The sequence below is a fragment of the Neodiprion virginianus genome, chromosome 7 (assembly GCF_021901495.1).
Source record: "Neodiprion virginianus isolate iyNeoVirg1 chromosome 7, iyNeoVirg1.1, whole genome shotgun sequence".
Taxonomy (NCBI): Eukaryota; Metazoa; Arthropoda; class Insecta; order Hymenoptera; family Diprionidae; genus Neodiprion; species Neodiprion virginianus.
In genome coordinates this window covers 24,264,782-24,287,544 of record NC_060883.1, presented here as the reverse complement: position 1 = coordinate 24,287,544, position 22,763 = coordinate 24,264,782, and the positions used below count along the sequence as shown (strand labels likewise).

Sequence of the window (22,763 nt, the reverse complement as noted above, 5' to 3'; positions counted from 1 at the left end):
CTCACTTCCATAATTCTTTTCCCCTTTTTGTACATCTCTCACACCCTTTGACTGCTGCGCTCCCTTTACCTTTTTTTTCTCCCTCGTTTCCCGAGCCGCTTATCACCGTCTGCGAACCGGGTACAGGCTTCCAGTTATACCCCTCGCCTCGCGATTACTCCACTTCGTGTAATTAGCAGAGGTAATTTTATACGCGCGCCGAATTTTTGAGAGCTTGAAAGATTTCACTTGGAGCAACAATTTTTTTGTTTTTCATGCCTTCGTTATTTTTAATTCTTCTATTCCTTTTGTCTACGATTCTACGCAATCATCGAACGAGTTGTGACGCCTTTTTCGTGATGTATAGAAAACGCTTTTGCACCGAATCAAAGAATCACTCGCTCAAATTTCAAGCCACGATGCGAGTTTAATCGGATAAAAATATCCGTTGGGAACAGTGCGTCGTTTCTTTTCTTTCACCATTCTCCTACATAGGTTGTATTGTTTCAATGATATCGCAAAAAAATAGTCATATTTACTAATTTTTAGGAATAGTTGTGATATCGTGCCTTGTGGTAAAGGGAGTTTGTTATTATTCAGCAGGGCACTTAACGTTCAGGGTCCATTTTACAGAAGATTGCTGGATGGGGAAGTCAGTCCGCTGCTGCGCACATAAAATGACAAAACTCACACATCCGCACACGACCAAAAACCATGTATTGATAAAAAGTAACGTACTAAAGTGAAATTCACGCTAAACGAATTACATATATTAACGTATAAAGGACACTTGGACGCGTTTTTCAGGAGTCGGTGTAAAATATCGATTCTACTTGATGGAAAGAAAAAGAAATTGCCTTGAAAATAAGTGTCAAACGAAAGAAACAGATTAGTTAGCTCACTCCTGAAAGGCGTCGGTCGTGCCCGATAAATCGATCAATTCTATCCATGATACGTATATGCGACATACCACTGCAATCCGGCCCGTGAGGTAAATAATAATTCGAGTTGTTCGGGACACGGCGACGTGCGGTGAAAATGATGAATTACATGTGTGCATCCGACACGGACGTGTAGATGGTTAAAAGCGCGTCATGCGGCTCGTTTTCGGCCTTCCGGACTCTCTGCAATTACACCCTTACCTCCCGCAGTGTATTTAACCTAATATTTCCGCACCCCTCGGTTAAACTGAGCGCAGGAAACGAGGAGAAAACGCGAATCCGGTATTCGCGAGAATCGCCGATCGAAGTACGACGGACGATTCGATCGACCTTCGGATTGTTCGGAAAGTGGAAACACACCCCGCAGGCTGAGGGAAACTGCGGTAGATTCTCTAAACGTGTCGACGATTCGTATATTTCGCGACTTCGGCCAGCATCCGGTTCACAATTAGTAAACCTGAACTATAAACCCCCCTGTCTCCCCCTAGTAAACACTGGGTCCCACGCCTTTTGTTTAGAGGTAGAATTTCGGTGGTCACGGCGCGACGAGCGAGGGAAGATTATAAACTTGCGATTCCGCAGTCACGTTGGTCTCGTTTTACCGGAAACTCTAGCATTCTCCTTGACCCTGAACTACGGAGAACACGCGGTTCAAGTTTTCCGGGAAGATGATCTCATCGTGACTGTACAAAATTGTGCGTGACTCACGTATTTTCCCTCATTTTTCAAAGCATACCTTCCCGCCCTCCCTCCCTCCCTCCCTCCTGCCCCTGACACGTGTACATGTATATTTACCTGTTACACGTAGTTTTTGCCTGTCATTAGCACGTTGAACCGATGCGTATGAAACTGTATGATTGAGCACGTTTTCACACTTTTCAAATGTTGTGTATTCTACACGTAGTGCACGATACGATTCTCTGTTGCGATTGGCTTGAAAGTTGCTACTTAATGACAGTAGGCGTAATTAAAGCCAGGCTGAACGAATTATTCGTCCGTACGAATGAAAAGAAATCGAAGAACAATTGTCTGACAATAAGAGTGGAACGAGGTGGATAAGTTAATTCGACAAGGACGAATAATTCGATTGCGAATTAGTGTTCAAAATCCCTTTCCTTTCGTAGGTATAAAATCTTTCGAAAGCTTCTTCTCAGCATTCAATTTCGCAAGTTTTCTTTGTCTATTATTTGCAAATTTCATTTCATTCGCAGCGCTGCTGCTGCGCCATACGACTTTCCGTTTGTACACAATGTACAGGAATCCCAATCCATCTGATACGTAATACTGTGTACGAGTAGATAATACTGTGCTTCTGCCGCTGATGTATGATACAATTTACGATAGAAACTTTTCCCCACTGTGTTTGATCTGTTTAATGACAATTAGACTCTCTGAGCCGGTCATTTTTTCTCGCCTCGATTTAAACAGAGGGACTATCGGCCTGTCAGTAATGCGCAGTGCCGGGAAATTTGAAATGTGTGCAGATATAATGCGCAGTAGGTTGAAGTAGCGATACGAGGAGATTTCTGCGCACACAACCCGATATCGTCATTTTACCGACATTTCAGCCGTTTCGCAGTTCGGACGCAAACCCTTCTTTTCGGGCGAGCGTAATCCCCACCCGATAAACAAGGGTTTGTGTCCGAGCTGTGAAACGGTTGAAAAGTCGGTAAAATGTCGATATCGGGATCTGTACGCGAAAATCTCCTTTTATTGCTACCGGTCGATTTGGGGACCAGAAAAAATGTTTATGATGTCACGCAACGAATTTAACAATATCGCACAAAGAGTAGAAATGACGGGTCAAAGAGTCGTGATTGATTCGATCCGTGTTCATTAGCGAGGTGTAAAAAATCCTGGGCATATACTGATGTTATTTTGTAACGCGCAGGAGTGGACCGACTACAATCTTCAGTGGAACGAATCGGAGTACGGGGGAGTAAGGGACCTTAGAATAACACCGAACAAGCTATGGAAACCGGACGTTCTGATGTACAACAGGTAACCCTTCGTACGCCTCTAGTACAATGTCATTATTATTGTCATTATCATTCGTTTCGACAGACATTGCATATTATTACCGTTTTTTTTTTTTTATTCACTTGGAATTACCTCGTACGTGGGTAAAGTATGTGCGGTACATACGTTGAATCAAAGTCGAAGCCACAGCGATGTAGCACCGCTGAATCTAACGTCACAATTATTATCAGGAATTACTCGATCAGATCCAACGTGCAGAGCGACCGCCAAGCATAATCGATAATCGATCACTCTGCAGGTATATGATTTAACGGTCGTCTCCTCGCACAGGTATAACTAACGTAATTAATTAACAATCAGTTCGCGATACGGCGATATGATTGAATTATTTTCTAAGAAATCGAAAGATCCTTTCTCGCTTTTACAATGAATTTATACCTGAATATCTGCTGCTGTGATGACTAAAAAAAAATCTTGTGACTTTTCAATCCCATTATCATGGTAATATGACGACCGAGTAATTAACGGTATACGACGGGTATGTAATTTTTTCGTAAATTGTACATAATGCCTATCTCATTTCTAGGTATAATAATCATATAATCAACGTAGTTCCTCTTTTCAGTTTTCTCTTCTCCTCTGTGTTTTTTTTTTTTTTTTTTCTATCCAAAAACCCTATACTACACATATAATATACGTACATAATATATGTATTTATTATTCTGCAAATGCATGGTAAATAATGATTTGAATAAGTATATACTACGTGTATTTGTTTACATTACTCATATTCACTCTCTCGTATATTATATTATATTATTATTATTATTATTATTATTATTATTATTATTATTATGATTATTATTATTATTATTAACATTATTATTCCTAACCACGTTCTTTAATCCTTCCATTTTTTTAAACGCCAAAAATTATCATACCAAACAAAATCATAAATATCCTTAGTTGTAATTACTATTGTTATCACTAATACTATCAGTACCGACGTATCTTGTACTCGGACTAGAGTGTTTCTTTTACTCCCCCTTCCCACTTTCATTTCTTTTTTTTTTATACGTCCTAACTTTTTAAAATTGAACCTGCCTTCACGTGTATCGTTTCACTGAATACACGTTCTTGCAGCTTGCACAATCAAAGAGATAGAAAAAAAAGCAATTTAAAAAATTGCCTGTTAAATATGTATACAAGGACAATAAAAGGAGAGAAAAAAAAAAACGAATGCATTCCAAAGTCGCCCTCCGAGTGTAAGTCGATACTGCAGCATGTGCGTGGATTGTCAATCAATTTTCCACTCTTCGTGTGATTAATTGACGGTTAAAAAAAAAAAAAAAAAAAATTTAAGAAAACGACATCACCGCGTTACGAGCCTGATGAGAATGAGAAAAAGGGCCGAACGATCGACAGTCGTCAGAAAATCCGCGCTGTTGAAAATGATAATTGGAATTTTTTTCATTTCACCCTTACACGAGGAGACGGGACAAAAAGTTACCTGCACTGATGTACATGTATCAACCATACGTTACATTACATTATAGAATTCACTGCACCTGCACATCACGCGCTTACATTGCCTACCCATGCGGATATTTATTTATCCTTTATTTGTTTATTTATTTTTCTTAATCACCTCATGGATATGTAAGTGCCTGTTGATAATTGTATTAAAAACTATATACATAACCGAAGAAAACATTATTATAACACAATCGGTCATCGTTGGACGCGACATGCCATGCTGTGCGATATTACTATTATTATCGTTCTTGTTGCTGTCGTTATTATTATTATTATTATTATTATTATTATTATTATTATTATTATAAAGCGACCAAGAGCGAGACGTCGATGCGCATGTCGCGTTTAGCCCTGGCCATCGTAATTATACTAATGCCACCAGCTGAGAATACTGTCGTCTAACTACGCTCTCCTCGAATAATCTCACAGCCCGATGGCGAATGGATTTTTTTTTTTTTTTTTGACGAGACGGTCGCACGTTTTTTTTCTTTTTTTTTCACTGCCACGTTAATACGGAGGCAGTTTACGCTTGTACGTGAAACAGTAACATTATGTAATTAAAGAACCGCAGAGCAAGGATTAAAAATCATAATGTGCAGCGGGAGCGGATCGGTGATTCGATTGGTTTTATTCTCGTGCAAAACCGTTTCTCAATATCGAAATAATTCGTTTGAACGACCGACCGACACGACGCGGACGTTGACGTTTGTTTTTTCGGCTCGGTTTCGCGAGTTTTCGTCGTACGTTTGCCCGTAAGGGTAGCGAAACGCGTACGTTCGGTTGTTCGGCGGGAGAGTGGTTAATGACGGTGTTGTTAATAAAAAGGAAAAAAAAAATTGCGTCAGGCTACCCCGTTACTGCGGGCCACCTCATGGCGGAGCCCGACGTCCGCTCCCTCAACCTTTATATTTTGTAATAAAAAATATAATACGTGAAACGAATTACCCCGAAGTCGACTTTATTGGCTCGGAATGCGAAATGTCCGCGTTCCGGCAATTCGAATAATCTCAAAAAAAAAAAAAAAAAAAAAAACAAAGAAAATGAAAAAGCTTTCCTTCTTTCGTTGTCGGCGAATATTTTAACGAATATTTTCACTCGTAAAAGCTCGTTATGTTTTTTTTTCCCTCTTCTTCTCTCATCAGACGCTGCGGATAGAATTTCGCAAGCGGCTTACGATCGGCCGACCGACCGCAGCGTCGACTCGCTTCCCTTGAATCAAATATCTTATCGACCCGCAACGAATGACTCGGGGTAGCGGAGGGAGCGGGTTTCGCGGCTCAGTCGGTGAGAAACCCCAACCGCTCAAATTTTTGCTTAAAAAGAAGTTACACACCTGTTTGAAACTGCACAAGCTCCTGATACGAGCCTGATACGTACCAGGATAAAACGCAAACGCACCTAAACTCGATCATCTAAACACCTATAAATGTGAGGCTAAACATTCGATTAATAAAATTAAACTTATATGTATAATTGATTATTATTATTATTATCATTATTATTATTAATGTTATATATTAAAACAGTCAAAATTAAAGTATCACCTACATTTATATATATACATACATTATTTGTGTATATATGTTTGTACTTTTATACGTATACCATAAATAAAATTTAAAAAAAAAAAAAAAGAAAAACATCTGCATTGAAGTTAAATATGGAAATCCTAAAAATTGACAAACCATAATAAATCAAATTTTTGTTCCGAATGTTTTATTTTCCTCCTGTGTTTATGTGTGAAATTTAAAATTCTTAAAAAAAACAAACGTTTGAAATACAACGTATAAAAATACGTGCATGTCGATGTTGAATTAATTATATACACACAGTATATATTTATATATATATACATATATGCCCATATACCCAATGTAAAATCTGTCAAGTGTTTGTGATTTTTGTTTGTTTTATTTGCTTTGTCATCCCACCGACAGAATCAGCTCACCCGAATAACCGAATAATAATAATTATAACCGGTTATTACACGTGTCCGCACAGTTTGAAACTATACTTTTCGACATTTCACCTACGCAATACCGTTTCTTATATCTTATTACTGCGATACCCGATGTGAAAAACCAAAATTCACGAGAAACAGCGACGGTAACTGAGCTAAAAATAATCGATGCATCGATCAATCGAGTACAAAAAAATGATCGATTATTTTTGGTGATCGTTGAGTCGCGAAACGTTGAACGGCAACTCCTAGGATGAAAAACGGGCAAGATTGTCGGAGTAAAATCGGGCGTAGCGAGGTGAGCGAGGCGGGATAAATGTCGGGGAGCGAAATCGCCGGCGCGGACTGCATGCGGGGGTTGAGGGGTGGTTGCAGGTAACTTGTTGCACCGAAAGACGGTCCCGCGGGATAGAAAACGCGGCGAGATGACGACGGCTCGGTTCGGTGCGCAGGCCCCTTATATTCCGGTCTCGTGCCGTTGCGGTGCGGAGCGAAAGGCGGAAGGCGGAGGGCGGAATTTATTCATCCGGAAATTGAACAATAGGGAGGAGAAACCGCGGAGAAGCGAACCGAGGCTTCCCTCCCTCTTTTCTCCATCCTCCTATTCTTCCGACTTCAAACAATCGGCAGCTTATAAACGGCCGCGGTGAAAAGAAGAATAGGTCGCGTGCGGATAACTTTGTTCGTCCCTAATTTTTTTTTTTTTTTTTTTTTTTCATTCATTATCGGGGGGTGGGAATCCGCGACACGTCGTTGCAGCGACCGAGGTAGGTGTGCAGGCGGGGTGCGTGAAAGAACGATAATAAAAGCACGCTTCCCTCGGGGGATGTTGCCGGTCGGTTTTCCACCCCCCACCCACCCTTATTCGCTTTCGCATAGAAATTTCGAAGGACAAAGGATTCGTCGGTTCGATTCCGAACCGTCGTTCACCTCGAATCGCGTACAGAGTCGTGTTCGCGACGTCTGGTTTGGATTAGAAATTCCCCCTTCCTCCCTGCCAACGAATCCGAAATATTATGTTCGCACCGATATTAGGATGTGTTTTTAATGGGTTTCCGAAGGTGGAGTTGATTCATATCGTTTCGCATTGCCGCTGCAACGAACTTGAATTTTTGTTTTAATCTACCCGCCGTAACGGACTTGTAGTTTTTATGTATTTTGCGCAGGCGATGTCGCTTCGACGACCCTTTCGATACTGTTTCTTTCGTCGAAACGTGTTTCATTTTCTTGGCAAGGCCTTGCGATCGGACGATAGTGAGCCTCGGTATGAATATTGAACATTTCCGCGATGAGATGAAAATCTGAGAAAGATCGATCGTAACCAAGTTGATGAGATGATTCGTTTTAAGTAGTAATAATGCGAAAAAGTTGTTGATAAATCGTTCAAAAAAAAAAATAAATAAATAAATTTGTGCAACAAATCTCTGGTGAAAATCTTTTTTACTTCGTATAAAATGAATTCATTGATTTTTCTGCATACCTACGAATTGTTTTGGAATTCTTGGCGATTTTGATTAATCCAGTTTTCCAAAATTTTCCAAGACCTCTGAAACTTCTCAAATGTAATGTATGAGCATTTACGAAACCCTATCCAAAAATTCATGACACTTGAACCATGATTCAAAATTTTTTAAATTCTCGAAAACGGGTTTTTCAATATGGTAAAAAAGTCATAAAAAAATTATCCACCGCGTTTGGCTTTTCCTTACGGATCGTGTTCTTCCCCAGTTTTTCGCTAAATTTTCACCACCCCGCTCACCTCGCTGTTATTTATATCATACGTATATACACGGCTCTGCTCGTCAGCCGCGTAAACTTTCTAAATATCGGCTTCTCTGCATTGTGCATCATTGTTGCCGTTCCCGCCCAATTCCTGTCTTCGTACTTAACGCCAGCTCAAAGTTGTAGGTATCCTCCGTTTTCATCATCCGAACGAAGCAGGCAGGCGTGACAAGCCGGCCGTCAAGTGTCGATTTAAAGCAAACTTTGACCTGGCCGGGGGATTTCTGCCGGGTGAAATATAAATCATGTTTCACCCCATGACCCGTAATTTATTTCCTCACTTTTGCTTGTTTTCAGTTACATTTCTTACTTCGTCGTTTGTTTGTTTGTATTTTTTCATTTTTTATTTATTCATTTATTCATTTATTTTTTTTTTTGCCTCTCTGTCAAATCAAGTGTACTCAGAAAAGTAACCAAACGGGGCGAAAAGTTACACGTACTGTTAATTTATCGTGAAACTGGTGAAAAAACAAATGTCCTTCTTCTTACTTCGTATGCGAATATATCTTTTACCGGTATATGCCCCAGTATACGTATAAATCGTCAAATATTACGTATCAAAATAATTTCCCATAAGTACGATACATTTTACAAAGTCTCTGCGACTAGAAGTACTTTTAGGTCTTATACGTACATACGGAGTTGAGAGATTAATTTCAATTAACCGAAAACAAATGAAACAATAAAGCGAGAAAATAAACACGTGACGCACTAACCGATAACGCGTAAATAAATATACGTGAGATTAAAAAAAGCTTCCGCGATTAAAATACACTGTCAAATAAAAGCAATGCCAATGATAATAAAACAAGATAAAAAAAAAACAAAAAAAAAAAAAAAAAAACATCTCATCAACGAAACCAATCACGAAATAGAAGGATAGAAAGTGAAAGAAACGTCCGAACGGAGTATGTCCCACCGATGTATTGTACGTGCACGTGTATTATTATTATTATTATGATAATGACGATGACGATGACGATGATGATGATGATGATGATGATGCCAAACGACGCCGATCATTATATTAATTGTGAAAGTAATAATAATGATGAAAAATCTATTATGGTTACTAAAACGTTAGCGCGGTTGAGGGTTTCGACGGGACATACCACACAAACGTGGTGGTCAAGCATAACGGCAGTTGCCTGTACGTTCCTCCGGGCATCTTCAAGAGCACATGCAAGATAGACATCACTTGGTTCCCCTTTGACGACCAACACTGTGACATGAAGTTCGGATCCTGGACCTACGACGGGAACCAGGTACACTTTTCCCTCGATCCTCAGACACGAAACAAACAAACAAACAAACAAACAAACAAACAAACAATCGCAACCACCCAACCACCCAACCGGAAGCCGGGTGAACTTGGGCACACTCCGACGATCATCCCCCCCATCCATACATTTTGCCAGCTTTATTTCCATTCGCAATATCCGCGGTTTCGCCGGCAGGCCAACCAGCTTAGGAGGAGACCGATTGATCGCAATATAGAAAAATCGGTCGGGTTAGTCGTTGTCAGTTTTGGACGTTCGACGCGATCACGACGCGACACGGCCACTTGAAATCCGATGGAATATTTCTCCGCTCTGTTCTCCGGCAGCTTTTTCCACCCCCCTCCCCACCCTCACCCTCTCTTATCTTTGTACCATTTTTATTGTTTATTTTTTTTCCCCCTTTCTTTTTTCCTCCGCTCAACTCCTTCCCTCCCTCCATTTTACACTTTCAACTCTCGTCGACTCGGCAAGCTTTTCTTTTCCCCTTCGATTTCAAGTCGCTGAATTCCGACGTACCGCCAAGTTTAACACGTTATCCGAATACCGGACGCACGCATTACGCGTTTTATCGCGGTACAAACGAGTCCAAGATAGAAACGAAACGAGATATAACGGTGATCTATGCGAAGAACAGAAGCGAGATACGTAGACTGAGGATTATCGGTTCTTTGCGAGTTGTACGATCGAGTTCCAACGGATTTCGGCACACCTTCTGCACGGTACCTGGTAACGATTCAATCCGAACGAATATCCGGCGAAACGCGTACGAGCTTACGACAGATCTGCAAACGAGTTCGTTTTAGGTATATCAGGCGAGCCAATACACACAATATATTATTAATATATATATATATATATATATATATATATATATATATATATATATATATATATATATATATATATATATATATATATATTGAAACATGTGCACGGTGATAAATTCGGAATGGATCGCGCTATAGTTTATAGATGGTTAGTATCGATGGTGCTTTGAAAAGTGCATCCGATGTACATTATACACGAGTATTTTTTATCACAATGATAACCACGCGCTTCGGAAGCTTTTTGTGATTGATTAATTGAAAAAAGGACCGATGACTTTGGACGTAATACGCGCCATGGGAACCGCGTTATACGTTGCAGGCGAGTGAAGAAGTTGTATTCAAAGCTTCCGAGTCGCGGAAAGAGATAGGAACAATCGCATCAGGGAATATGTCATGACGAATGGTCGGATGATAGAAGAAATGAATATACTGCAAGCTGCGGGGAGAAATGTCGATATATGCATACATATATTATATATACACACACACGTACAACATGACCCGATATTAATATCACGGGGATGGATCGTCGTCCGCGTATTCATATATATGTGTGTGTATATACGACATCAAAGAGCAGTACGACGAAACACAAATTTATGCTAATTGGCTGATATTGCTTGCCGGTGTTTGCTTCTCGTGCTTCTGTCGGAGCGGGCTTGTTACACACACATTTATCAATCGACGAAAAACACTCTGTCGCTGCACTCAACCATAACCGCAGAGTTCACACGCCCCGTGAATATTATACCTCTGCATACTTGAGCACACGACACGTGATTGTTCGCATTGCGACGCAACGGATGAGATTAGAATAGAGAGAACGAGAGATAGAGAGAGAGAGTGATAGAGAGAGAGAGAGAGAGAGAGTGAGAGTGAGAGAGAGAGAGAGAGAAGGAGAGAGTGAGCGAGAGGGGAATTAGAGAGAAACGATACACACGCACAATTCTCGGCATTTTTTTTTCCCCACCGAATTTGGGAGCGGGATTCGAGTAATGAATTTGAAATTTTGCGAAAGCGAATTATTATAATCCGAATTATTTTGTCGCGAGAGCTGAAGTGAAGAAAGCTTACTTTGATGAAACGATAAAGTTTCGAATGGTCGGAAAGCCGACGGCTAAAAGTTACGAAAATTCAAGTTACGGTAGAGAAAAATTCCGAAAAATGACGTTTCGATAGAATACAATTCCGACAAGTTAAAATGTACTCACACAGTTTAGTTTACTCAACGAGCGGGCGTAAAAAACGAGAAAAACCGAAAATCGGTACGATCAGGATGCCGAACGTAAAAAACATCGAAAATCCGAAACAAAGACAGATCAAAGTGGTGAAGTTTTGTCAAGTCAGAAATTCAAAGAACCGAAAATCTTGCAACATTCATTTTCACTTTCGAATTTTCGGAACTTTGAGCGTCGATTTTCGGAGCATTCGAAACTTTGACGTTTCGTAAAAGTTTGACTTCTTTGCTTTGACCTTCGGCAGTAAGAAATTGGGAATTTGTCGCTCTCGGAATAGCTGAAACTCGGAATTTCAACCCCGCCCCCGATATTGCACGCGCGCGCGTATAAGCCAAAGTGCGAACGAATGATACGCGCACGCAAGCACACACGCCTCGTCATATTAATATACCTCTATAGATGGATTTATTTACACATGTATTTATTCGCATAAAAGAATACAAATACACGTGTAAATAAATAAATAAATATATACCGCCACATTCACACGCACATCGACCAGTCAAAGCAGGGACCACGTGATTATGTCTGAGCTGGAAACAACTATTTTGCATGGAGCAAATGTCCGACGTCGTTCTTCTATCGACTCTGCCCGCCCGACTTACATCCTCGATGGTACTCGATCCCTCCCTGCCGCCCTCGAGGTCCGATGGACACGAGAGAAATTGAGGAACTCACCGAGTGTACGACTCGCTTGTAAAGAAGTCCGGCCGGCGCGGCGCTCGTCGCTCTTAGAGCACCTCGATCGCGGCTCGTCGACGGCGAATTATCGACACCCTCTTGGAAATTAACGAAACTTGACGGGCGACGAGGGTCCCTGTCGGAAGAAATAACGCCGGGGGTAGCGAAGAGAGTCCGTTTCTCACGGAAGATTCACTCCCGCCGTCGGTCCGATTTCCATTCACCCCGTTTCTCCCCCCTTCGCACACCGGCGGAGTCGATAGTTGAGCGATGCTTCCATGCCAGCCAGAGGCGAGTCCCCGTTCCTCGTCTCCCTCGCCGACATCTTCGAACCGATGAGACTTTCCTCCCCCTCCCTCCCCGAATTCTCGGGCCTGACCGCCGCTTCGCAATCGCGAAGGATCCGCGTCAGGCTCGAGAAGAAATCCTCCGGGGTTCGGTGATCCACCCGGATCAACGGAACGGGTACTCGCCGAGGTCTAAGTCTAAGCTAAGTTCGCACTTGCCTCGAACGTGTCCTTGGCTCGATTTTATTATCATCTAGAATCGTTTTTCGTTCGGTGGTCAATTTTTTTTCTCCCCCAACCCACCCGCCGACACGTTCGAGGCAAAGTAAAAGGCCGTTGTTTTTTGCAAACGCACGGTTTTCCAACCCTCGAACGCACTTCGTCCGTACCACGCGCAAAAATAACGAAAACGACGTTCAAGCATTAGGTGTAACCTAACGTCGCGCAGGAAGCTTTTCTTTTCTGGATGTCATTCACCCCCCCCCCCCCCCCCCCCCCCGTCCAGTAACCATAAATATAACGCCCCACAGCCTACCCTGTACATGAGTTTTTCATCAACCTGTTACAGTAATACCCGTATTAATACGTTATGTTTTCACCCATCTATTTTGATACCGTAATATATACATATACTTACCGACACATCTCGTATAAATTGGGTCCTGCCGTGACCGGGAAAGAGTCCCGGGTTCCTCGAACGAACTACGGTGCGAATTTCAGGACACGCGAGGACCTGGACGAGTCTGTTTCCCGGTCACCGCGAGCTTTACGGACTTTTCATTGACGTGTAGAAATTTCATCGCATTCTTTCATCGATTCATCGCTTATATACGTATACGTAAAACTTTTGATACCCTCGTATTTAACATATTGTTACTATTATTACTATTACTATTACATAGTCACGTATTGGTTGATCGCTTTGTCTATATTTATAAATTTTGTATCAATTTTTTTTTGTACCGTATCCTGTTGTCACAGTAACATGAGTGATCACGGCGCAAAGTAGACCGAACTTTTCTGAGATACGTATGATTAATTATTTTGGTAACGAGGCGGTACAGAGGCTGCGGAAAAATTAATTATTTTTTACCCGAGATTAGCCCGATGTCGTTGAAACGATTTGTGGTATTTTTGCTTTATTTTTCTTTCTTTCTTTCCTCGTCTCTGTACTATCGAGTCGCAGTTGTGTTACAACCATCCTAATAACGTAGTTTTGTTGCACCCCTACATTCGTACAATGTACAACAATCATTATACATAAATAATAATACGATATCAGTTGTGCAGTACGTATATTGTATTATATACCTATGCTATAAATAAATATAAACACCATACCGCGCGTATACGTGATACACGCGCATTGTGAACTTGCGAATTCAAATGCATGGTATTGTAAGAGAGAAAGAGAGAGAGCGAGAGCGAGAGAGAGTGAGAGAGAGAGAGAGAGAGAGAGAGAGAGAGAGAGACGGAGAGAGAGAGAGAGAGAGAAAGAGAGAGAGAGAGAAAAGCAGACTGGTACACAATTATTACACATGCACGTATACCGAAACGCATTTGAACCCAAGAATCACCTACGCGTAGGAATAATCCGTTAATTTTGAGATATCGAATTCACGTAATACCAAATTATCCGCTGTAATTCACCGTGGCACAACGTCGTTCCCCTCATTTAGCTGTCCCAAGTAACTTTCTTATACACACATAACCGATAACTGCGTATTGTGTATATATATATATAACTGCGCTGCATGCGGTATGGATGTGGTATACCTACTGATAGTGCATCGTAGTAGATAATTGTCTCGATTGAATGCGCCGAAAAGCTTATCCCCCAACCTTTTTCCGGAAAAATACACGAACTCGTTTTTACGCGTCTGAACCTCGGTGAAAACGATTTCAACGATTTTCTACAAATATTTCGGTGAATAGTAACCACGCATAGTTTGTCCGTATGGTCTTGTAGAATTTGTTGAAAGTTTGTATTTTTTCCGTGAAAAAAAAAACCTTTGCAAGCTGCTAAAATTTTTAAAGAAATTTTCACGAGGGAGGCTTCCGCATGCGGTGTTCCCGATGTATCGCAATCAGTTGAGGTGTAAAACAAAACCTATCCAGCCTAGTTCCGCATCGCGCGTATTTACGCACGTGGGTAGATTGGATGCGTGTCCCTGTGGGGGTTGTGCATGCGGGGTAGTAGCCGAGGGTAGATAAAGGAGGAGGGCGAGGGCGCGGATCCCGAGCGATCTAACGTATTTTTGACCTTGCCAGCTCGATCTGGTGTTGAACTCGGAAGAGGGTGGCGACTTGTCAGATTTCATCACTAACGGGGAGTGGTACTTGATCGGTGAGTGGTGGATAGCTCGGCGAAACGGCGAAGCCTCAGTCCGACAACGAGTAAGATGTTTCTCTGCTGCTCCTTCCCAGGTATGCCGGGCAAGAAGAACACGATAGTCTATCAGTGCTGCCCCGAGCCCTACTTCGACGTCACGTTCACCATTCAGATACGACGTCGAACCCTCTACTACTTCTTCAACCTGATTGTGCCCTGCGTTCTTATCTCGAGCATGGCTCTGCTGGGTTTCACACTGCCGCCAGACTCCGGGGAGAAGCTCACCCTAGGTAACGTACTTTGCCGCATGCTATCGACGCACCCCTGCTATGGGACATACACCGTGTAGCGAATACGTCACGTATCGTGTCGTATACTATTAATTATAAATTGTACCATCTTTTTCTCACTCTCGTTATACCGCGCTCTGTACAACTTGCGTTACACTTACGTCAGACGCGCGCGTTTCCTTCTTCTTTACGTGCTTTCTTTCGCTGTATCGAACGTACCGGTTGATTGGTTGATTCGTTCATCCGTTGTTGTTATTCGTTTGTCGGCAAATTTTTTTTTTCACACCCCCTACGAAAGGTTTTACCATGCTACAAACGCAGGTGTCATCGATACTCTTCGCCAGTCGGTGCTTTCACGTGGCACCGATCGGAGAGGGTCACTTTAGGGAAGGGGGGACGCAGCTTGGACGGTCTAAAATCATGTCTATTTTTTGGGGTATTTTTTGTTTTATTTTTTTTTTTTTGAAAGAAAATAAAAACACTCGAAGCCATTCGAGTTTGAGGGCTTTGTTATTTACGGTATCAGGAACGTTTTAGAATTTTTTCATCCTAATTAATAACGAACGGCTGTAAAATGTTATTGAAACTATTGCTCGAACAAATTGCTCCGAGCGCATTCATTTTCTTAAAAAAAAAAAAAAAAACTTCCCAATAATAGGTACGATTTTAGACGGTCCGAGCCGCATCCCCTCATCAAAGTACCTGCAGAACTTTGTTTCGGGATTTCGGCGGGCGAAAGTATTGACCATTTTTTAGGCATAGGAAGAGAGGGGGGATAGTGGAATCTGTTTTTTTAACTTGGGTAAACTTTAACGGGGAGATAAGCGGACGCTTTGCGGTGACACGCGCGAAACTTTTTGAAATTTAAGGGACGTCGAGCTTTCCCGAACCGATAGTGAAACGGTAGAGCTCGACGGCAGCTGTTCAAATGCCTGGGATTACAGACTTGACATGAAATTCAATCTCCCGGGATGAATCTTGCCAAAGTCCCCATCGGGAGACGACTTATGTCACGTATAGGTGTTCCGTGTCAAAAATACAGACGTGTAAGAAGGCTCCCGAAGCGATTTTCGTGTCGCCACGCAATCTCACGTCCTGTTTCAAGTATAGCTTTTATCTTCTAAACGACGGGACGATCAAGTTGTTGGTTTGTTGGGTCGCGGGTGCAGCGGGCAGCAGCGGTTGTCGTCGTTGCATAATATTCTTATCGTTTGCTACTTGTTGTTGTTTTTTCTTGTTTTTTTTTTTTTTTTTGTTTCTCTCTCTCTTTTTTAATCATACAAGTCGTAGACTCAGTTGTGCGATTAATCGCGATCAGCGAGTTGGTAAAATCGCAGCAGTAAATCGCACGCTACGGATTTCTAAAATGTACATACACAAGCTTATTATAGTTTTCACGTTCCGCGGCCACGTGTGGCTACTATTCGTGAAACAGGATAACGGGACGAACGTACGTATGCAATGATGAAAGTAAAAAGAAAAAAAAAAAAAAATGTGTTACCCAGGACATGCGTATACTTACTTACCTGTATTTACAAATAAGTGTACCTGTATTGCTACACGTATGCGACAACCATGCGGATGCACCTGCCTGCCACAATTAATAAATATGTATAATAATCGTACATACACATATTACGTATACGTATTGTATATTTATATACACGTGTATTAATATATATTATAATTATCGTGTGCAGGAGTATTATTTAGTTTTTCAACATTTCTGCAGGAGTAACAATTCTTCTATCGCTGACGGTATTCCTGAACCTCGTGGCCGAAAGTATGCCCACGACATCCGACGCCGTTCCTTTAATAGGTACTTGAAAAAATAGCACAAAAAAAAAAAAACAACCAAACCCCCCGCCCCCCCAAAAAAAAAAAAAAAAAAAAACAAACCAAAAGAACAAGTAACAAATCATATCGAGAAAAAAATCCAACAAACATATCATACCTATATATGAATAAATTTAATACGTGTATACCGCAGTGTTACATGCATCATACATACATACATACATACACACATGCATACATGCAAACACACGCATACGCGCCATCGGCAGTCATACATTTATGCACTCACATTATTATTATTATGACGAGCATTCCGCCCCTCCGACGTAACAAACATACCTGTGTGTCTTGTCTGTGATGCGCGGTGTCCTTAGAAAATCAACCTTCCATGTTTATGTATATCAGGGTGCTCCTTGTTTAGGGCTCGGACGAATTTTTCATCACGCATTCCCCGAATCGGCTCCAAATAATTCGAAAACAATTTCTTAACTTTTTCCTAAATTTTTACCTCAGCTCTAACTCTTGCCTGCAAGAGGGTGGATTTCCCCGTTTAAAATACACGTCTTTCGGACATATTCTCAGCATACATTTTGTTGTAAGATCAATGATTTAAAAAAGAAAAAAAAAAAAACTGTACACCCTTTATATCTGATCTGATATTCATATTTAGATACCATGCTTTGTGGAATTGAAAAAAAAAATTAAACAAACGACTTGAATTTGTCTAATTAGATTGCACACTTTTTTTTCGAAAATTATCTCTTACGGTAAAACATGTGCTCGGAACATTGCCGAAACTCGTGTATTTTGAATGGGGGGGGGGGGGGGGGGGGGGGGGGGGGGGGTTGATTGTGAGATAAGAATCCGAAAAAATCAGGGAATTGTATTTAGATTATTTGGAGCCGATTTGAGGTGAGTCCGAAGACCCTAATGTACGTACAAAAATCCTCTACACATTTACCTGATACAACGAGCTACGGATTACCACAATCGCCGTCATACAGTACCCGATCAATTTATTTACACATACGTTCAACCCCGTCATTATATTGTTACTGTAATGTTGTATAATTACATCAGCACTTGTGGAACAACCGGAAATTAATCCGCATCGTAACAAAATATTATACGTATGCGTATAATATAACCACACGACACGCGACCGTAAGTCATCCGTATTTTCCGTTCATTTATTATCTTCTATTCTCTGGTCTTATTCCTTATCTTTTCTTGAACTTTCTTTCATTTCGCATCTTTTACTTTTCCTCTCTCTGTCTCTCTCCCTCTCTCTCACTCTTTCTCTCGCTCTGTTGTATCGAATCGCGCTGAAACGATGCAATACATCACAACGGCCCGGATGCAACACGATGAAAATTATAAAGGTATTGCTTCCTTTTCATTCGCCAGAATGATCTCCGGGTGAGAGACGCAGAGATTTATTTTTTTCTCCTACGAATCACGGATACAATTTTTTCGCACAGTATGTATATATGTATATTTTTTTTTTTTCCTTTCCACATTCGAAAGAGAACATGTGACGCAAATGATTTTTGAATTTCACCAATTTCCTACCTCCGTAAAACACATTCAGGTACTTTTTCAATCTTCTGTCGGATTTTTCGTCTCGCCAGTTATTATACCTATGCGCTTGTAAATTTTCATTATTATACTGTCGGAAAAATAGAATTAACGTTCAAATTAATAATCCGACGTCGAGGCGAGTCGGTTTAAAAAAAAAAAAAAAATTAAAAAAAGAAATGGGGACCGATTGAAATCAACGCACCGAATAACGATAAGGAAGAAAAATCTTCTCGTTGGTAATTTGAAAATTTGAAGCGACGAAACCGCGCGAAAATTGCAGTTTTGCGGTGAAAATTAGAAAAGACGTCAAACAACAATAATAATAATATTAAAAAAAGACAAATTAGGATCGGCATGGTTGCAGGTGATACTTGGTAGAAATCTGCCGCGATTTGGTTACGAGCGTCGTGCATTTATACGATCGTCAGCGATCTAGAAATCTAACAGGATACCTAAGGAGAAGAGAAGAAAATAAAAAAAAAAAAAAAATATAAGAAAACATTCTGCATCGAAATTTTAGAGGAAGAGAGGGGTAGAGGAGTCAAGGAGGAAAAAGGATTGCGAGAGAAATTGTTTAACACTCTTCCTTTCCAAATTTGCACCTTAATTACGCGTACAACCTGTGGTGTAAGCAATAACGCAGTAAACGATGCACCTGTATTGCATACGTATACAACAATATAATTCACACGAAATATGAGGCGACGTACGAACGAATGAAAGATAAAAGGAAAAAGAAATACGGTGCAGAAATTTCGCACGATCGCCTAGAAAAGGTAAGTCAGCGTACAGAACGGAACGATCATGTATCACGTCACACGAGTCGACGATTGATCGTCCCTTGTGTAAACTTGTTGCTCGATCCTTTCTCTTCCCCCCAAACTTCTACGTAATAATTATCTTTACACGATTCTTTTCATTTTTCCGATTCGCCGAACTATCGGTATATAGGTTATAACGATCAGGGTAAATTGCGAGTCAAGTTTGGTGAAAATGGAATAACATCGGCAGGTCGCGTCGATGTATGTATGTATACGTATAGCAAAGGAAATCGTACCACGTGGCGATACGTACGAGTTATTTTTCGTTTTTTAATCTTCGCTTTAGTTTTTTTGTTTTTTTTTTCTTTTTTTAATTCCAAGCACAACGAATACGCATTTACGCGCATATCGTTGCGACGACGAACAAGGTCTAGGTCTGTGAGACGAGACGATCGAGAAACTAGGAGCAAAGGTGCGGAGGTGGTGAAGTTTCGATTTCTCGGCTGGGAATGATCAGACGATGAAACGAAGCGTGAGATGCGACTCTGAACGAATTTCGTTGCGGAATGAAATTCGGAAGGGTCGATGAATCGGATCTGCATCACCGCCTCGCCCTGCTCAAATCTTAACGTCAAACGGCACCCACTCTCACCGTATCTTCGCAACGACGTGACAACAGCCCAGCCTCCCTATACTGGTACATCTGCACTGTCGTACAAGTTATCGTTAAAGCCCCGATAAGAGCATGCACCGAGGGAAAGGATTACTCCGGTCAAGTGACAATCGGTCGATTCAACCGAATGCTGTTCTCAAATTCGGCGAACGCAATTCTCACTTACTTGATTCAAGGAAATACTTGCGACGGCCCAATATAGAAAGACTTCCAACGATCGGTTTATTCGTGATAACACGGCGCGAGTACCTTGCGATAATGGGAATTTTGCATAAAGAAAATGTGCGATTGGAATGACTAAGGACGAGATTGAACGCACCGTAATCAAACCGAGCTTGTTTCGAAAATATTTTACATTGACTGAACGTTAGAATTATTCAAGCACACGGAACGTAATCTTGGAATGATATCATTTATAAAATTCTGTTGACTCTAAATTTTGTGGGATTTACTTGATATTAAATGCGCAGAACCCGAAAAATTATTGAAGCATATATGTTGAAGTATAAATGGAACGTGTGTCGGTAGTTTTTGCTTATTTGCAGCCGACGGCAATTTCGATGACTCGAAACTTGGCATTCTGCTTTTGTCGGTGTGTGACTTCCTAGCCGATTACCCGATCTTGCAACAATCTCCGAAGCTACTTCCGTAGCGATAAAGTTCACCGCCCAGTGCTCGTTTATAGTATTATTATACCGATGTTTGCGACGAATATATTCTCTACTTGTTTCAAAGCAAAGTATTGTTTATTTTACCTCGTAAACAAATCAGTGCAACCGATTCAACCAGTTACGCCAAACAAGCTCGATGTAAATTTTTGGTTGGCCAGATTCGCGTACATATTTGATTCGAAGTACCTAATCGTGACTTTCAACGAACATGCGACTTGGAGGAACAGTAGGATAAACTTCAAATGAAACGATACTTAGTTGACTCGATTTCGGAAACGAATGGAAAGCTTCACTCGAATCGATACTTCACTCGATCGCGACAAGAAAAGTCATTCGCTGAATCGAGGAATTCGCTCGACTAAATCATTTCGACAAACCATCAGAATCGAAAACGTTGAATCGGAAGAAATCCTTTCCCTCGGTGTATTCGATTACCGTATGTTATACACTGCGTCAGTTTGGAGAATTTCGTCGCGATTGCCACCACCGTGACGTAAGTGACGGTGACGGTAAGAGCGATGACTGTATGCTCGTTGGACGAGGAACAAGGTGCAGGGTGTAATTGGTCGGTCGCGGGATGAATGAATAAATCCATAAATCTGTCTATACATATATATATATATATATATATATATATATATATATATATACAGTATACGATATTGTGTCATACAGACACGAGCGAGGTCGTGATCGTGTGTGGAGAGAAAACCTATATTGAAAGAAATAATTGAGCATGGTGGGCAACGACTGTTTCAGGAGTGACCATCTTGCTATCGCTGACGGTGTTCCTGAATCTCGTCGCCGAGACCCTGCCGCAGGTTTCCGACGCGATACCCTTGTTAGGTACAACAGATATACTTTTTTTTAACAAACAGCAACGAAATTCGACAAAAGTCACACAGACACGCACACACACACGCAAGCAAACGCATCCACGCCTCCCGACCAAGTCAAAAAAAAAAAAAAAAGTCTCGCACGTTCACCCGTCAAAAGTGCAACAATCCTCGGTCACGATGTTTACCCTAGATTCACGAGATTCTCGAAATTCGATTCGTATCGCCGCTGGTTATCCTACGGCCGAACGATCCTTGTCCCTTAACGAGCTGTGCGGGTAAAAAGAACTTGGCGGAATCGGAGTAAATTTAGAGTAAATCGTGACGAGCTTTGAAATCCAGCTTCCCACCTCCACCCCCAGCCCCGCAGCCGTTCCACCGACAATGAAACCTACCGAAACTTGAGGCTCCGTAACGATGGTTTCGTATTTCATCGCCGCCCGACGTCGGGCTGGATGCTATAATTACTTCTGTCTTGCCTCTCTTGCCTTTCCTTAAGCTTCTTTTCGCCTCTCGGGTATGTTAAGATAACGATCGCGCGAGGAGTGAAAATTAAAGTGGGGTAGGGGGGGATAAAAATCACAAGATAAAATGCGAAACCGTCCGTTGCCTGCGCTAATGCGACTTGGATAAAATTTTACATACATACATACATATATATATATACGTATGTGTTACATGTTATATGTTATACTTTTTGCTCGTGTAAACGTGCGGCGTATGAATGATGGCTATACGTATCCGTATTAATTAAATGTCAACGGAGAATAAAGAATCATATTTTTCTTCTTCTACAGTTCTACGTGTCAAATTAGTATTTTCAAACCGTTATCTAGGGCTGGTACAGTTATTTTATTTTATTTATTTTTATTTTTTTTTTTATCTATCACACGATACTTACAATCCATACATGTATCGGTGTAATCGTGTAATATCGTCGATTCTCTTTCACTTTTCCGTCAAAGAATTTATCATCTTTGCATAAATCTCTCGACGGTTTATTTTATTGTTGTTGTTGTTGTTATTATTATTCTCAACCGTTTCTTTTCCTTTTGCCTTAATTTGCATCGGCATTAGCTTTTACTATCGCCTTCGCCTTTGCTTCTGCATATCCGGTGATTGCCCGGAAGCTGATTATCTTGCCCGTTGCACTGATTGTACGGGAGAAAATGGTGAATTCGGTTTTCGTGATTATAGATTTGAAATTACAGTCCGACCGGCTCCCGAACAGCGTCGGGAATATTTTCAGAGTTTTTGGCGTAGGAGAAAACGAAGAAGAAAGATAACAAGTAGAAAATTATGCCAAGAATGCGAGAGTATAAAATCCACAA

The 22,763-nt window shown here is 41.2% G+C and overlaps 1 protein-coding gene across 5 annotated transcripts in view; it reads left to right on the top strand.

Moving 5' to 3' along the window:
- The window catches only part of LOC124308718 (neuronal acetylcholine receptor subunit alpha-7), a 63,802-nt gene that overhangs the window by 19,234 nt on the left and 21,805 nt on the right, over positions 1–22,763 (top strand). For 2 of the 5 annotated variants that reach the window (XM_046771689.1, XM_046771687.1), the window contains exons 5-9: positions 2,812–2,921; positions 9,263–9,443; positions 14,763–14,838; positions 14,919–15,113; positions 21,356–21,442. In XM_046771689.1, the coding sequence (XP_046627645.1) occupies positions 2,812–2,921; positions 9,263–9,443; positions 14,763–14,838; positions 14,919–15,113; positions 21,356–21,442 (649 nt within the window). Of the gene's footprint in view, positions 1–2,811; positions 2,922–9,262; positions 9,444–14,762; positions 14,839–14,918; positions 15,114–16,845; positions 16,933–21,355; positions 21,443–22,763 lie in introns of all 5 variants that reach the window. The other 3 variants (XM_046771688.1, XM_046771686.1, XM_046771691.1) reach the window with 2 other exon arrangements.